Genomic DNA, 14,455 nt, shown 5'->3' with positions numbered 1-14,455 from the left:
CATGTATGTATGTATGTATACACACACACACACACAGAGAGAGAGAGAGAGAGAGAGAGAGAGAGAGAGAGAGAGAGAGAGAGAAGTTGACACCTTTCTTATAGATCTAACAACTGCCATTAAAGTATCTATCAAATATTATTACTAACTTGTCTCTAAACACTTTTTTCATCAGTTTTCTCCAACTTTTTCTCATCTGGAGTCTTTAACACCACTGAAGTAATTTTGAAGGGAACAGAAGATCCTTTAGACCAAAAATGGCATCTAGGAAACAGATTACAAACAGATTACAAAATGGCAAGATCAGAACATAATTACTGATTTTATTCAGGTTTTAATTCACATTTCACCCTTAAAAAATTCCTGAAAAACAGTTCATATTTTATTTAATAAAACAGCTTCCTGATAAATAATCAAATAAAGTCCTCATTTATATATGAAGCTATCCATTGGGAATTGCTATACTTCATATAGCTTCATTTTACATTATGATTCACTTTTTCTATATTAAATTTGAATCTCAAAATTATAAAATTACAAGTATATTAACATAAGTGAATAGAAGTTTTTAGATATGTAAAATAATAGGATGCAGCATCTTTTAATACCCAACATGATAAGAAATATTTTATTAATTAATTTATGAAACATATTTATATAGCACTAGATGTACTTCCTTAACAGATGGAACCTGCAATATATCTTGCCTTCCAATCTTGGTGGGCAGATAGATATATACTGGATAATATAAGTAGTCCTCAAGTTATAGTCACAATGGAGCTTCCCCATTATATCAGTAATTGAGATGCCATTAAGTGAACTGACTCAATTAATAAACCCCATCCCTGCTGTCCCCAATACAATTGTTAAACACATGTACGAATTATTAAGTGGAAGATGGGGGAGTGGGAGGTTCAAGAGTGGGAAAGACCATGGGTGGTTTTCTTTTCCTCATTAATGCTGGTGAAGTTAACACTAGGTTTAGTAAGAAAAACAAACTGCTCCATTGCTTGGGTCCTATATGCAGCTATCATTTTCCAAGTTTGTGCTTCTACAATCATGCCACATATCCACAAACTGATTATCTGCCAGGTTGCATGGATTGCTGGGTTGAAGCGGTTTGTGGCTGTAAGAAAAAAAGATGGTCACGTGTGGGATTGTGCTGTGTGGCCCAACAATAGAGCAGCTTGTCCTTCTTCCATACCCTGACCTCCTGGACACAGGAAATCTTCAAAAAGTAACTGAGTGATTGATGACCAAGGTAGACAGAAGTGTGAAAAACCCATTGAAGTGACAAAGCAGGCCCAGCACCTGCAGGACTCTGGCCAGGCAGGATGGGGAGGGGGGACACACTGCAACATCTCTGTTTTTGGTCATAAGGATGACTAACTGCAGGGGTGCTGTAGCGGATGCAACTTTGAAACTGGGTCGTATGTACTACCTTTTGTGGGGGGACTGTTGTAACTTCAAAAATCCAAATACTGTTAATAGTTTTAAAGTGAAAAAATGATTACATTTACTAAAGCAATTTATCTTTATTACACCTTTTGTCTAATCACATACAAAGCTTCTAATCTTAATATTAAATGCAATCTGCAAGAGTAGAAGATCATATTGAGTATCAGACCAAGCATGATTATATGATATCTGTAGGCCTTCCTATATATGCATTAATCAAAATGGCTGCCTAATAGTATAGGCAATCATATGATAACACTCTGGCCAGATTTATGATATGCATGAAATACTAATGTTATACAATTTCTTCTATTTCAGACAAAAATGAATGTTTCAGATGCCAAGACAAATACTATCCAAACAAGAAAAAGGATTTCTGTATTCCCAAGGTTATAAGTTTCTTGTCTTATGAAGAACCTTTAGGGATCAGTTTAGCATCTCTTGCACTTACCTTTTCTTTATCTACAATCCTTATATTAGGAATATTTATGAGGAACCACAATACTCCCATTGTCAAAGCTAACAACCAGAGCCTGACCTACACACTCCTCATCTCCCTCCTGCTCTGCTTCACTTTAGCACTGCTATTCATCGGTAAACCAAGAAAAGTGGCTTGTCTTCTCCGACAAACAACTTTTGGCATTATCTTTTCAATGGCTGTTTCTTCTGTCTTGGCAAAAACCATCATGGTAGTTCTGGCTTTCATGGCCACCAAACCAGGATCCATAATGAGGAAGTGGGTGGGGAAACAATTAGCCAATTCCATTGTTGCTTTTTGTTCTCTGATCCAAGCAAGTATATGCATTTTGTGGCTGGCAATGGCTCCCCCATTCCCAGATATTGATATGTTTTCAGTGACTGAAGAAATTATCCTGCAGTGTAATGAAGGCTCTGTGACCATGTTTTATTGTGTCCTTGGCTATATGGGTTTTCTGGCTCTTATCAGCTTCATCACAGCTTTTCTTGCCAGGAAATTACCTGACACTTTCAATGAAGCCAAGTTCATAACCTTCAGTATGTTGGTCTTTTGCAGTGTTTGGTTGTCCTTTGTCCCAGCATACCTGAGTTCCAAAGGGAAATACATGGTGGCTGTGGAGATCTTTTCCATCTTAGCCTCTGGTGCTGGGCTTTTGGGTTGCATCTTTTTTCCCAAATGTTATATCATTGTATTCAGGCCTGGCCTAAATATCAGAAAACAACTAATAAGACAAAAATAAGTCTCTCCCTCTATTCTCAATGTTCTTAATTTAGACTTCTTTCTCTGCATGCAATCTAAGATATTTATGGAAAGTTATCAGATTTTGGCAAAGTGAAATGAACCTGCATGTATGTCATCTCTTCTAATCATTTCTTGAAACTAGTCTTTTTTTCAGAATCTTTTCCCAAAGCACATTTATTTTTTAAACTGCTTCACTTCCTATTAGTGGATAGAAGGAAACAAATGGCACTAACAATCTAACAGTCATGAGGGGGGGTTAGGGCAGTAGGGCACTTGTTTAGAATTAATCATAATTAAGTAATCATAAGTCAGTTAGAAAACTACCAATATGAAAGGGTAAACCTAAAAACAAAACCAAAAGAAATATCCTGTAATGTAACTAAACTGGAACTTTGTTTTTATTCTCCATTCTGGGGCCAATGTGGTACCAAGTGAGATAGACCTCACTTAATGATCATTCAAATTTACTACAGACTTCAAAAAAGCTACCTATAACCTGTCCTTGAAGTTCCAACTTCTGCATACAAACCCTGTAGTTATGTGATTTCATTTTAGGCATTTGGCAACCAGTTTGCATTTATAACTGGTTGCAGCATCCCATTGTCACATGGCCATGTATGCAATGTCAAATGTACTATAAGATTGGCTGCCAATTTAAGAAATATGGGCATATCTAGTATAGCTAGCCTGCTGAGTTTACTTCTATTATTCCTGATTAAAAACACAAGAGCAGTTAAATGTGGGATATTGTTTAACACATAATGTCACTTTCATTTTGAGATTATAATCCTTTTCCCATTACTAGAGGTTAAGACATTTGAACTCAGTGGAATTTAGATCTTTAAAGATACATACACTTAAATTTTTAGCAAATTAAATGATCTGAGAATGCCAAAAGTGAAATTATCAGTTAAGAAAGAGAAATATAGACAAATCTTTGAAATAAACCTGCCTAAATAGGTTCCAGCAAAAGAGTAAGCTATAAACACCAGAGCCACATTTCTTCTTTGGTCTCTAATGCATGCAGGAAAATTGCAAACATATTTCATTCTCTTCAAAGCTAGAAATTCCACTGAATCTCCAGCTCTTTCAAATTTCCAAGGTATTTTAAAAGGGACCCAATTCCATCCAGCTTCTGACCTCTCTGATTAAATTCAAAGATTCTGTTCAAAGCAGCAATACCTCATAGATTTTTTGTAGGAATAAAGGACATAGAAATTTAGTAACATCTCAAACATAATTTTAATTAGCTTTGTCAGTAAAGGGGAAAAACATCTTTAAGGTAAAGGAATTTAAGGACATAATAGAACTCCTCATCAATGCTTAACTTTAGTCTTCTGTTAAATTTCTGATAGATGGTTATGTGTTTTACAAGATTTACAGTATATAAGGCTTATTAATACTATGTATGCACATTCCTATCAATACTTGAAAACACAATACAGATATGGCTTTTACTATCTTTTCTTCTCTGTAGCTCATTTATGGCTTTGTCATAAAGTTTTGGAGAGATCAGTATCATCATTAAAGAAAGAACTGACCAGGGTTAGGCTTACTACACTTATTTACAGACCCAATCCAAAAGCTTAAAAATAAAATTATTTATTTAATTATAGCAGCCAAAACAATAATTTGCAACCCTGGAAAACTTTAGATGATACAACAGCTAAATTAGGGATTAGCAATTAGCATCTTCAATTGCCACATTAGAAAAAAAAATCACAGAGAAAGTTAAAGAATTGAAGATTTCAGAAACAGAAACAGCTTTATCAAACATGGTTGCATTTTATCATTTATTTTAATAGCAATAAATTATAATCTGGTGTGTTTCTTATATAGGATAAAATTTTCACATATAAAATATGTGACTTTTTATTTATGTGCTAGGAGATATCTTTCTGTATTTTTTTTATATTTTTCCTGTATACATGTAATCCTTGATTTATGATCACAACTGAGCCCAAAATTTCTTTTGCTAAGCAAGACCATTGCTAAATTGGTTTTTCTCCATTTTAGACCTTTCTTGCCAGTGATTAATTGCAATTGTTAAGTTAGCAATGCGGTTGTTAAGTGAATCCGGCTTCCTTATGACTTTGCTTGTCATAAGGTCGCTAAAGGTGATCACATGACTTCTGGATATTGCAACCATCATAAATATAAGTCAATTGCCAATTGTCCAAATTTAGATAACATGACCATGAGGATGCGGCAACGGTTGTAAGTATGAAAAATGGTCATAAGTCACATTTTTCAGTGCCATTGTAACTTTGAACTGTCATTAAATGAACTGTTGTAAGTCGAGGACTTTATGTTAATGCTGCTACCTGATTTTGTGAAAGAAACAATAAATGAACTACTTCTCATTTAAAAAGAAAAGAAACATTGAAGTAGATGAGGGGTTATTTTTATTTTGCTTTTTAAAATTTTTAATGGCTAAAAGGCTGAGTTATAAAATAAATAGCCCACTTTTCATATGTAAATCAGTGTCAAAGTAGGGACACCAAATACTGCTGACTATGTCAAGAAAATTTCTGGTGGCAAAATTTAAAACAAATGTTCAGTATAAAAAGGTTTATTATAATATCCGCAGTCTACTTCTTTTGAGTCCTTCTCTGTGTCTCTGAATGTGTTTGGTGCTCAGTGATTTGGACTGAACAGTCTATAACTATACTCCACTTATTCCTGTTTAGGCAGAAATGATTCATATTTATATTACAATCAATCATTTGATGGCTCTTCATTTATAAAGTTTAGGTCTGGCCTGCTAATTTCTTTGATCATCCAAAGTTGGCTTATATTATCAGCAAGCCACCTTCACAATACCATCTCAAACAAAACCATGAAAATCTCAAGCATATCTCTTGGTGTGATCACTTGGCCCAATATCACTATCAAAGTTCCAAAAATATGAATGTGGCTTTCAATCACTCAAATATTCCTCATCATTCATCCTTGCGAAATGCCCTAGTTCCTTTAAGAATTTAAGTGAAAACAATAGTTGAACTTTAAAAAGCATGATTTCTTCAGGTTTTCCCTAGGGAACTGCACTCTGACTTAAAAATTACCTTCTTGTTGTGCATCTAAATTACTATTATTAATTCTACCGTCAATCCAAATCCCATGGAAATTCAATGCCCAACACTAACAAAAAAAGACTGACGTAAGATGTTGCTTCTCTCTCTTTTTCTTAAAATATGGATACTATTTAGAGATCAAGAGAAACATTGCTGGCTTCTGCATGGATAAGGATCCCCAGGTTTGATCCTCAATAGATCAAGATTCAGATTTAAAGACTCAAGATGTGTAAATTGCAGAAATGTTAATGGCTTTGTTCTAGGAATAAAAGGGGTTCTTTTGCCCTTTTAATGGGAATGGCAATTTTACTGATCTTAATGCTAGTGTTGAATCCCCATGTGGTGTGCATGACTTATAGGTGCAGCATCTTTCATCCATATCCTCCATATCACAAGTACCATCATACAGGAGACCTTATGGTTGGTGGAATTTCATCTCAGGTTGGTCCAGTCTCTGAAGACATTACCTTTAAAGATCATCCCTCACCAGTATTGTTTGGACAGTTTATGTAAGGGATTTTATTGTTTTTTATTTTTATTTTTCTACATTTGTATCTCTTGAAATAATAGATTATAGCATTGACATTCCAAAATGTTAATTGACTGGGTGGAAGTTAAGGAGATCCTCAGAAAAGCATTCTTTTCTCAACCAGACAAAATATAGTGTGGAATATAATGAGATGTTTAAAGCAAGCTTCCAAAACTGAGCACCTCCAAATAGCTGGGATTCCATGCATATAAGTCTCAATTATTGCTACTCTGCCTGAGCACTACTGTGGGGCAGATAGCTTGGGGAAGTCTGATTTAGAACGCTTTTGCATTTTTCTACATACTCCTCTTAAATAATATACATTAATTAGTCTTGCACCTAATAACTCCTTCAAACACACTACAAGATCTTCAACTAACAATACAAGAGTGTCTGGAAGCCTGGTTCTCTGCCAGAGAACTGAGTATCTTTCTTTTACAAAGTGACATTATATATGTGGATTCCAGACATTCCATGTGTTTATGTCTAAAATCATTTGCACATTTTTTCTGCAGAAATATCTGAGTTCCAACAATAAATATTGACTTCTTTATCAATGTACACTTGTACTTATATTAATCTACATCCTGGGGGCTTTTAATTTACTGTATCAGAAAGAATTACTTGATGGGGTTTGCCTGCTATAGTATAATTACTGATTATAATATAAGAACAGGTAGAATATCCTTCTGATGTGCAATACTATTCTAATTGTAGTGGAGTTCCTAAGAATTACCAACACATCCTGGCTTTGGCATTTGCAGTAAAGGAGATCAATGAAAACCCACAAATCCTACCCAATCTCACCCTGGGCTTCCATATTTATGACAGTTATGACATTGCTAAAAGGACTTATCAAGCTACCATGCTGCTTCTATCAGCAACTGAGAGACTGGTTCCCAACTACCTATGTAACATCCAGAATAAAGTCATAGCAGTTATTGGAGGACTGGATGCTGAAATCTCCCTTCACATGGCAACTATCTTGGATATCTATAAGATTCCACAGGTAGGTTGGATATCCTTGCAGGCAAATGTCATGCTACTTATACTGACCTACTTTCGCAATGCAGTCTTGTTTTGCAACAGGCAAATAGTGCCTCAGTGGGTTAGGACGCTGAGCTTGTCAATCAGATGGTCGGCAGTTTGGCGGGTCGAATCCCGAGTGCCACGTAACAGAGTGAGCGCCTGTTACTCATCCCAGTTTTTGCCAACCTAGCAGTTTGAAAGCACATAAAAATGCAAGTAGAAAAATAGGGACCACTACGGTGGGAAGGTAACAGCATTCCGTGCACCTTTGGCATCTAGTCATGCCGGCCACATGACCATGGAGACGACCTCGGACTAGCGCTGGCTCTTCGGCTTTGAAATGGAGATGAGCACCGGCCCCTAGAGTTGGAAACGACTAGCACGCATGTGCGGGAGAACCTTTACCTTTACTTTAAATAGTTCAGAAGTTGAAAAAAAATGCCTTAAAACAAATTTATTTGTTTTTGTGCTGGACTTAGGTTCACATTGCCCATTTATTTCATTTATTTAATAAAGTCTTTATTGATTAGCCCTTGGGCCATATCAAAGTGCAAAGTTCCAGCAACAAATTGTTACTAAAATTTAAAATGGAATTTGATAAAATACAATTTAAAATGAAATGGTAATAAAATACAATCTAAAATGAAATTGTAATAGTGAACAATAATTTAAGATATAGATAAAATATGATAAAATTACATTTCGAAGTCGCCCTTGCAATCTACCCCAATCAGTCCCAAATGCAGATCTCAACTGAACCATTTTGTTTAAGTACTGTGCTACGTTAAATGTTATTTTCAGGTTCTGGCTGGACATAAGGTAGGTTATTTTGATATGGGGGTACCAATGGGTCATTTGTTTGGTATATAGACCAAGATACCTGTCTCTCACCCTCTTATACAGGCAACAGTCAAATATGATGTGAGCCAGGTCTTCTACCTCTGCCGCTCCGCAAATGTAGAGATGCTCATTGTAGGGTATAGCATGAAATCTCCCATATCTGACCATTGTGTCAAGCTGTTCGAATCTCACTTGCATAAATATCTCCCTAAGATGTTTTGGGAGTTGTAACTTCAAATAATTGTCTACTTGAAAAGTACATTTATATTTACTCAGCCATTTCAAGTTACCCACCTTACTAAGGATAGCTATATCAGTTTGTGCTTCTATATCCTTAATTCTTTGGGCAACTCTTTTTTTGGATTGTTCTGTTACGCAAGAGACAGGAAGGCCACAGCTTCTTACAAAATTTGTTAGTTTGGTGATCCAGGAGATTTGTGTTTGTAGTTTTATTCGCTCTAGTAGGCATAACTTGGGGAGTCTATCAGTCTCCATTTCATTAACTTTGCACCAGTAGTTATAAGCTCTAATTTTAGATAATACCTGAATTGTATGAATTCCCAATTCAGCTCTAACTGCTGCAGCAGATGTTCTTGGATCTACACCCAAAATAGATCTCAAATGCTGAGACTGTGTTTGTTCTAGGACTGTGGTTAAGACCCCAAATTTCTGCTCCCTACAAGAGCATTGTGGTAACCTTAGCCTTATAAACCTTAATTAATGGGGCTAGGGACCCTGGGTAACTATGGTTCTTTAGTTTGAGCAGTAAATTCAAATGGGCTTTTGCTCTAAATGTACTCCATTGATGATGGCAGGCCCAAGATCCAGTCTTGGAAAAAGTTATGCCCAAATATACAAAGGTGTTAACTGCCCAATTGGTTCACCATTTAATTGCCACTTATGTCTCTGATGGTTTCTTCCAAACGCCATTATTTTTTATTTAAATTTGCTAATGATTAGGGAGTTATCCTGGCAATAAGAGCTGAATCTTCTTAATAGCCTGCATAATCCTACCTGTGAGTACGATAATAAAATCATATCATCAGCAGCATAAAACAAGCTGTTACAGTAAGTATTTAGGATCTTCGGCGTATGTACCAATGACTTGCCAGGGTTAATGAAGTCATTAATGTATAAATTAAATAATAATGGGGCCAGGATACACCCTTGCCTTATCCCTTTATTTGTGTGAATCCTGTTAGTCAGGGCCCCATTAACCCCATACCGCACCCTCAAACAGGTACTTGTGTAAAGGGCTTTAATCAAAGCCAGGAGTCTGGGTTCTATTTTAAGAGATGTGAGTTTACTCCATAGTACTTCTCTATTTACCATATAAAATGCTGCTGTAAGGTCTATGAAAGCAGCAAACAGGGATCTCCTCTTATAGGCGTATTTGGCAATTAGATGGTTCAAGACAAAGCAGTTATCAATGGTAGATCTGTTTTGTCTGAAACCTGCTTGTTCTTCTTTGAGGATGTTGTTTTCCTCTACCCAGATTTCAATTCTGTTCAAAAGGTACCTAGCATATATTTTTGCTACAATGTCAATCAGGCTGATGGACCTGTAATTACTAGGATCCTTTTTATTCCCTTTTTTATATATATGGGGACAACTATTGCCATCTTCCACCCATCTGGTATATGGCAGGTGTTATTCATGTGTGTAAAAAGACCTGCTAATACAGGGCCCCACCAGTTGGGAAATTTCTTAAATAATTCTGCTGGTAAAAAATGCTCACTTGGGGCTTTATTGCTCTTTAAGCTTTTAATGATGAACTGTATCTCCTTTTCTGAGACTGGTGGCCAAGGGTGGGGGGAGGAGTTCTAAGGTTTATTAAATCACTGTTTAAAAATAGTTTCTTTACCAGTTTGGTGGGAGCAAACAAGCACTGATAATAACTCTCCCAGTCCTCAGCAGAGATTGGTATGTCGAATGCAAATCTCTGTTCCTTCAGGATACCTGCTACAGAGTGCCAAAATAATACTGATTTATGGCTTCTGGCAGCCAACTCGAGTTCTGACCAGATTGAAATGGCAAAACTTTTTTTCTTTAATGTTATAGTTTTTTTAAATTCCCTTCTTGTGTGCAGCATGTTAGCTTGTATATGGGCAGTAGGATTCCTCTGGGCAAGCCTCATGGCTGCCTTCAATTTCTTTTGCAGTCGCTGGCAATCAGGATCAAACCAGTGAGGTCTACCTACTAGGGCTCTTTTTGTAGCAGGTTTAGCTGTTAGGTGTTTCTTCAGTATGTTACAGAGATTGGACTATTTTATTTATTTGAAATTATTGGGGAAAGGTTGGTTTTCTGTCTCTAAACAACCTCATGGCTTAGACTACAATAATATGCAAATTTTTGTGGTTCAGTATTTGCTATGTTCTTAGCAAAGTGCATGAACCATACCATAAATAGTTGATTGATTTAGTTTGATGCACCATATTTCACAAACAGTACAACAATCTTTTTAGCCTGGTCTTTGTGTTAAGGTTTTGAGTTTCAATAATATTTCATCAAAATCAATTAATTAATCTTTAATGAATTAGTATCATTAAAGAAATTAATCTTTAATGAATTAGTATCTATTGTTACCAAAGGGACCAACATTCAAGTGATTAGTATAATCCGTAATGTTTTCCAGTGATAATTTAAAGAGAAATTCATCTTATTCCCTTTAAACAAGATGAATCAAGCTCTGCATATAGAAAGATTTATGCAATGTTCATTAATATTTTTGTTATTAATATGGTTAAAGACAATTATTTTGGAAAACTATCAGTTTTTTCAATATCTGTAAAATTTAATTGCACATTAATAAATAATTATTATCTCCAGTTAAATACAAAATATCCAGTATAATGTCAACGTTTTTGTTGGTGGACATGATTCCCAAATAACAGATCTGCCATGATTCAATTCAGGTTTTGTTTTCCTCTTTTTCCAACTGATGATTGCATTGTTTAATCTATAAACATATTTAGCTAAATTGTTAGAATGTGAAAGCATTTTCTAAACTATTCTTCTTCTTCCTAAATTTGGAAAATCCCTATGACATGCTCTCATCCTTTTAAATGTGATTCTTAGATCAAAAAGCCTTTTTTTAAGGAATCACATTTTTCAAAACATTTTTGAAAAAGCATTTTCCTCTTTAATTTCCAGATGATACCTGTTTCTAGGTGTAGCAAGAGCTATCATCCTCATTTCAGTAATTCAAGCACACACATACATGAACATACAGTGACAGCAATTAAGGTATAGTTATGAAGGGAGAGTTAGTGGATTTTTATATATAGCAGTTTGTCCTATCAATTTTTAGTAGATTGTCCTTGCTCATCTTTGCTAGTTGTTACTTATCTGAATGTTACTTAACAGGAACAAGAGAAGAAAATATATTCTTAAGGCTGATTTTCTTTTTCTTTTTTTGAATTTTCAATTGCTGCTTTTAATAGTATATAAGTAGAATTTGTTTCTACGTCTATTTATCACTAATTTCTTCTAGAAGTTTTCTTGCTTTCTTACACTTAGCATAATATAAAAGGTGTACCACTTCCCAAATGAAACTATCTCTGTTGTGAAATTAAAAGAATTTCACATCTTTTGACTACCAGCTGAAATCTTTATACTTCTAGAAATCTTATACTTTATCATATTTGTCATGCATGGTCAAGTCAAATCAATCAGATCAAATCTTTATTACCTTCATAAGCCAATCCTTAAATTATATGTTGTAAATAAACACTTTGTTTACTCAGCTAAAGAATCTTTGGGAATGCATAGAAGGTTTTGAAAATATGTTGTTATTTTGTGCACTACAGAGATGCCAGAAGATTTTAGTAAACTTTTTATTAATTCTTAAATGGTTTTAATGTATGGCAGAGATTTTTTTATGGGTTTAATTTCACAATTCCTTATGAAATTAAAATTTTTGTTCTTGTATAGCAAAAGATATCACAAGAAACAGAACTTCTCTAATCTGAAGTAACTGTTTTGATTCACCTTCAACTATAGAAATATACCCTTTTAAAAATTTACATCAACATACAAATCCCTTTGTCCATCTCTGCATGTAGACAAACCTCCCAGGTATACCTGTGCATGTGTACAAATAAAATTATATATCCTCTTATATTTTGAAAATATGAAACAGGAATTACCCATCAACTATGAATCTACTGCTTGGTTTTAGATATATTCTTATCAATAATTCCTCCAGATCTGGAGCATCACTGAGTGGCAAGCAACAGCCTTCTAACACCTTCCATGCAGTCATGCCTTCTACCACTACAAATTCCAGGAATAGGAATTCAGGGAATTTTCATCTCAACAAGGCAGGCAAGGCTCTTTAAAAGGGTTGGCCTTATGGATTATTAATTCAATATACTGTATGTTGATAGTTTTGAACACTTGAATATGTTCTCTAGATGCTGCTCTTATCTCCTTTTGCTGTTTCTCTCTAGCTCATTTATGGCTCTGCTCCAATAATGAATGATAAAACCCCAGGGCTTTCATTTTATCAGATGGTTCCCCCAGAACCTCTTCAGCATAAAGGGATTCTCTCACTGCTCCTGCATTTTAATTGGACATGGATTGGGATGCTTATCATGGACAATGACCAGGGAGAAAAATTTGTAGAAACGATAATTCCTCTTTTTTCCAAAAATGGGGTTTGTGTTTCTTTCGTTCGCCGATTCCCAAAAGTAACTGATATCAGTAGAATTGATGGCATGCTTCAGCAGGCAGCAAAAATCTATGATATTATCATGGAGAATAAGGCAAATGCAGTGGTGTATAATGGAGAATCTTTTGCAATGGGAAATTTGTTATGGCTTCAATATATTCCAAATGTAGAAGAGGTGAAAAGTAAACCAAAAGGCATTGTTTGGATAATGACAGCACAGATGGAGTTCAGTCTAATTCCTGTTCAACGTGCTTGGGATCTTAAAATAATCGATGGTGCCCTTTCCTTCACAATTCATTCCACTGCTCTTTCCGACTTTAGATCATTTGCTGAGAAACAAAATCCCTTCAGCACAAATAAAGATACGTTTATCAGACAGTTCTGGCAAGAAGCCTTTGACTGCGTGTTCCCAGATATCACTGTCAGTGATGTAGAAGAGAATATTTGCAATGGTAAAGAGAATTTGGAAAGCCTTCCTGGAACTCTTTTTGAAATGGATATGACTGGCCACAGCTACAGCATCTACAATGCTATTCATGCCATAGCTCATGCTTTACATGCTCTGTCGTCCTCTAGAAATACCGCGAGATCAATGATAGGTAGAGTAGGAAGGAAGATTCATAATCAAGATTTTTGGCAGGTAACATCCACATTAGGCATAATATTATGAGTGATGAGAGCCATATTCTATTTGGACTGATGTCCCTGCTTTAGAATTGAAAAATAAAATTATGCTTCTATCAAAATGCTGAACTTCTTTATATATTTTCTCTATTTTAAGTATTGATTACTATATGACTATTGCCTACTGATTTATTTTAGGACTCTTCCTATGTTAGTTAACTCATAATTATAACTTTAGAAAGTTTATTTTTCAACTCCCATGATTCTTGCTTAGAAATATATCTGTTTTTCTATGTCTTTATGATTCTCCAACTCCAGAAGTCAGAATCGTGGTTTTTTTTTCCTGTTAAGCCAAATTTTAGGGGAAAGTTAGGGGAGTGTTAATCATAACCCTTAGCTCAACCTCATTTTTGAACAAAAGTAATTGATCCTTTTAATTCTATTTGATTCTATTTTCTCTTCAGTTGCAATACAATGAGGTGGAAAAGGATCTCAAATCTATTAAATCTTTTCTGTTGTAAAATATATCAGCATGGAGACTGGCAATTTAGTCTTTCCAAATACTTGCATTTTTCCTTTCAATTTAGTTCCACTATTTTCTGAGAAATGTTGCTTTTAATAATGGTGCTGGGGAACCAGTCTCCTTTGATCAGAATGGAATTATAGCAGCTGGACTTGATATTCTCAACTTGATTGCTTTCCCAAACATTTCATTTCTTCATATGAAAGTTGGAAGTGTGGATTATTCAGCTCCTCCAGATAAAATATTAACCATTAATGATGAGATGATTACATGGCACAGCTGGTTTAAAAAGGTAGGATTTATTTATTGTTCCTAGTTCTGAATTAACATGTTTTTCCAGTTTGATATGTAAATTCATATTATTGAGCAATAGTAAATTCTTATATAAAGTTTTTTTCATATAAGCAACTTCAAAGTCTCATTATCAGATATGATTATATGTGACATAAAGATTAATTAGGTGTTAGTTTGTGGGGCATCATGTTTC

At 35.0% G+C, this 14,455-nt stretch overlaps 2 protein-coding genes across 2 annotated transcripts in view; both read left to right on the top strand.

Moving 5' to 3' along the window:
* The window catches only part of LOC310650011 (vomeronasal type-2 receptor 26-like), a gene marked incomplete at both ends in the record, with an annotated part of 34,178 nt that extends 31,503 nt beyond the window's left edge, over positions 1 to 2,675 (top strand). Inside the window, one exon of the mRNA XM_083378846.1 lies at positions 1,777 to 2,675. Within this exon, the coding sequence (XP_083234972.1) occupies positions 1,777 to 2,675 (899 nt within the window). The remainder of the gene's footprint in view (positions 1 to 1,776) is intronic.
* A 3,424-nt stretch (positions 2,676 to 6,099) lies between these two features.
* Positions 6,100 to 14,455, top strand: part of LOC310650010 (vomeronasal type-2 receptor 26-like) — a gene marked incomplete at its 5' end in the record, with an annotated part of 28,232 nt that continues 19,876 nt past the window's right edge. Inside the window, 4 exons of the mRNA XM_083378845.1 lie at positions 6,100 to 6,260; positions 6,998 to 7,289; positions 12,601 to 13,461; positions 14,033 to 14,260. Coding sequence (XP_083234971.1) covers positions 6,100 to 6,260; positions 6,998 to 7,289; positions 12,601 to 13,461; positions 14,033 to 14,260 — 1,542 coding nt within the window. The remainder of the gene's footprint in view (positions 6,261 to 6,997; positions 7,290 to 12,600; positions 13,462 to 14,032; positions 14,261 to 14,455) is intronic.

This window comes from Vipera ursinii, assembly GCF_947247035.1.
Source record: "Vipera ursinii genome assembly, chromosome: Z".
In the NCBI taxonomy this organism is placed as follows: domain Eukaryota; kingdom Metazoa; phylum Chordata; class Lepidosauria; order Squamata; family Viperidae; genus Vipera; species Vipera ursinii.
Note: the sequence above shows the minus strand (reverse complement) of the source record. Positions and strands in the feature narration are given on the sequence as shown.